The 3,929-nt window shown below is 35.9% G+C and overlaps 1 protein-coding gene across 1 annotated transcript; it reads left to right on the forward strand.

Moving 5' to 3' along the window:
• The first annotated feature begins 2,086 nt into the window (after positions 1–2,086).
• On the forward strand, positions 2,087–2,980 carry LOC137632350 (uncharacterized). The gene has a single exon (XM_068364287.1). The coding sequence runs from the start codon at positions 2,087–2,089 to the stop codon at positions 2,978–2,980; it is 894 nt and encodes a 297-aa protein (XP_068220388.1).
• Positions 2,981–3,929: the final 949 nt, after the last annotated feature.

Consider the following 3,929-nt stretch of genomic DNA (forward strand, 5'->3'; position numbering starts at 1 on the left):
AGCACATCTTATATAGTGTTCCTAATTTTGTCTTTAGCACCTGACTTTTTTTTTAAATATTAGACAAAAAATTAAGTTCTATCAATTTCCATAACCTAGATTATGAAATTAATCTTGGGCCTTTTCGTTTAACGACTAATCCATTCCTATTGTTAAAGATTTCTCATAATTCTGATCACCCATTGCTTCAAATCTTCCTAGACATTACTCAATTTCCCGTCCGCCTATCATATTCAATGACCATTAATAAAGCTCAAGGACAGACCTTGATAAGGTTGGGATCTACCTACCACAATCTTGCTTTACTCATGGATAAGGCCTATGAACAGTGTAAGAGTGAAAATATGTCCTCAGAATCATTCTACTCATGGTCAGAGAAGAGGAACTACCTTCACTAGAAATATTGTATATAAAGAAGTTTTGTAAATTGTTTCACGTATTGCTCATTTTTTAAAATAAATATACAAGTCAAATCTTATCACATTTTATTCAAACATGTATAGGTTAGGAACAAGATAATTAGTATTGAAAATATCATTTCGTGTAATTTACACGGGTTCCGCTAGTTATTAAGCTACAACATAAGTTGGACATGGTTTGGGCGCTGATCATGTGTTCGCTATATATGGTCAGTCTCCAGGGTATTGTCCTGCTTGTTAGGGCAATGTCATTTTCCCTTTCCCCTGCCATTCATGAGTGGCCTTTAAACTTTTAAACTGTGAAAAAAAAAATTCCTCCAAGATCTACCAAACTGTGAACCAAATGATTTTGAACGATTGATATTTCCAGTAGAAACTGTTATTTTTAATTACAAATGTCCTTATCTCGACTTTTAAATTTATAGTAATTGTATTAAATAGCTGGTTAATTTATAGATAAGAAATCAAACTAATTTCAGGGGGCTCTGAACGATTCGACTGGAATATATATATTAAGGTAATAAATTATACGTTATAATTACTTCTCTAATTCATTGGGTGATTTATCTCTCTCTCTCTCTCTCTCTCTCTCTCTCTCTCTCTCTCTCTCTCTCTCTCTCTCTCTCTCTCTCTCTCTGTTATTCTTATTCTTACAATCAGATTTGATCAATATTTAGAATGATTGTGAAACTCTCTCTCTCTCTCTCTCTCTCTCTCTCTCTCTCTCTCTCTCTCTCTCTCTCTCTCTCTCTCTCTCCCTAATGGCAATGTGCCTAATAAATGGAAAATAGTTCGGGAAATGATCCCCAAAAATAATAATGCCCTTTTACCTGATTATAATGATAAGAAAGAAAAAGTAGAATAGTTCAACCAGTATTTCTCAAGTGTTGGTAGGACAGCCTTTGAAAAATCTCAGCAAAATCTAGATAGGAACAATACTTCACAACTTTTAAGAAATGAGTCGAATATAGTTAGTGAAAATTTTAATGACTTTTTTAGGCCCCAGCCAGTTGATGTCGAAACAGTTATTTTAATAGTTGGGGAGCTTAATGACACGGGAGCCTATGGATGTGCTTTGATATCCCTCCGTTTCATTCGGGACGCCTTACCGATAATTGCGTTTTACTTAACTGTCATAGTAAATACATCTATAGTGACTTGCCTTTATCCAAGTGATTGGAAGTTGTCCCACGTTCTGCCCTTTTTTTAAGAGTGGTGATGCAGATAATGTAGAGAATTACAGACCAATATCACTTTTGCCCATCATATCTAAAATTCTAGAAAAGATTGTGTCAATTTAACTCATAAAATATCTCGAGGAAAATGATTTACAGTCTCACACTCAACATGGATTTAGGTCTCAACTCTCTACTGAAACTGCGTTATTGAAAATTACTGAAGCTATTTACAGAAATATCGACGACAAAAAGATATCTTTACTTATTGTATTGGATCTTTCTAAAGCTTTCGATAGCGTTAGCCACAATATTTTACTTCATAAATGTACACAATTAAAAATTTACCCTCTCTGGTTTAAAAGCTATCTAGAAAATCGTTACCAGTCAGTGAGATTAGGCGATGTTATATCCTCCCCTAAACCAGTAGAATTCGGAGTTCCACAGGGATCTATCTTGGGGCCAATACTTTTCCTTATTTATATAAATGATATGGCTACTGCTGTGCGAGACTGCATCTTGGTTCAATTCGCAGATGACAGTCAACTTCTAATGACTGGAACTATAAATGAACTATATAACTTGATAGTAAGAGCAGAAAGAATATTAAAAATGGCGAGATGTTGTTTTCAAATAAATGGATTAAATATTAATGAGTCTAAAACTAAATGTATATTCACTGGCTCTAGGCAGTTCATATCCCAAATTCCTGTAGACACAAAAATAAATTTCAATGGATTTGCAATTGAGAAAAGCATTAAAGTAGAAAATCTTGGGGTATATTTTGACCAGTATATGCTATTTGACAGTCATATAGATGAAGTTTGTAGGAAGGTAAACGGTACTTTAATATACTTAAATAGAATTAAGGACCGATTTGATAGTGAAATGCTGGGAATGGTTGTTCGGTCTCTTGCCGTGAGCATTCTTGACTACTGTTTAAAGATCTGGGGCTCGACAAGTAAGCAGCAGCTGCAGCGGATACAGAGGCTTCAAAATTTTGCAGCTAAAGTAATTGATGGGGAAGCCAAGAAGTATGATCATGTAACTCCAATTTTAAATAACTTGCAATGGCTGACAATCAAACAGAAGATTGATTTTGATCTATGTGTCATGATCTTTAAAATTTTACATAATCTAATTCCACCATGGCTTTTTAATCTAATAAGAGTTGGAGATAGACGTAACAGACAAACTAGATTTAATGATGACCTTTTTGTTTCAAGAACCAACACTGATCTAGGAAGCAGAGCATTTGTTGTGCGGGGTCCATCAGTGTGGAACAAACTGGCAAACCAACTAAAAGCATCAACTAATATTAACTCTTTTGGGAAGAAGAGTGTCGTGTTTGTATTCAGACGACGTTTGGACCGCTCTCTGTTTTGAGTAGTTTTTCCAGTGTTCTATAGGAAGGCTACGCCTCAAAATGTAGTGAGTAACCCATGAATAGAGGTTGAATATAGTGACTGTGTTTATTGGTGTTATTTCGGTGTATTGAACTATTTATAGCCCTATTATAAGTGAACACGGTCGAAACTAACTGGCTATCCCGAATCCCGGTCGGGGTTTGGCGACACTACCGCCATCTATTGGGGGAAAATAAACGTCAGGAAAATGGGGACGTTTTCGGCACCGCTGAGGAGGACGGACTCCTTTGGATTACAGTTTACAGTTTATCCAACTATGGAAATAGTGAGTGATGCTCTTTTTAAGAGCATGGGACTCGCCCTGGATGAAGTGATAGGTGTGCAGTCAGTGAGTAGAAATAGAGTAATAGTAAAAGTGGTACCTAGCGTATTTAAGAAACTGATGGAGAGATATGAAGACAAGGAATTCAGTTTAGACAAGAGTGGAACCGTTCAAGTTAAGAATCTAAGTTCATCCATAACATACGTATCAATAAGGAATGCACCATTCGAAATGCCAGATGATGTTTTAACTCTAGTTTTGTCAAGATATGGAAAAGTTGAGAATGTAAGAAAAAACAGGTTTTCATATGGCCCCTTTAAAGGATTATTAACAGGTGTTCGGACGGCTGCAATGCGGTTAAAGGAAAATATCCCTTCTTCTATAACAACCCATGGTTATGCTATGTCCTTTATTTATAATGGACAACTACGTACATGCTATAGATGCGGAGCAGAAGGACACATGATAAAGGATTGTGAGTATGAAATGAGTAGACCCATGTTAAGTGAAGAAGAATTCCCAGAAATCAACCAAAATAAGAGAAAGACCGGAAAGGACTTATCAGGAAGAGAAGGAAAAAAGATCCAGGAACATGAAGATATTGTAGTAGAAATTGGAGATGAAGGGGAACAAGTCGAAAATCCCC

This window comes from Palaemon carinicauda, chromosome 3, assembly GCF_036898095.1.
Source record: "Palaemon carinicauda isolate YSFRI2023 chromosome 3, ASM3689809v2, whole genome shotgun sequence".
NCBI classification, from domain to species: domain Eukaryota; kingdom Metazoa; phylum Arthropoda; class Malacostraca; order Decapoda; family Palaemonidae; genus Palaemon; species Palaemon carinicauda.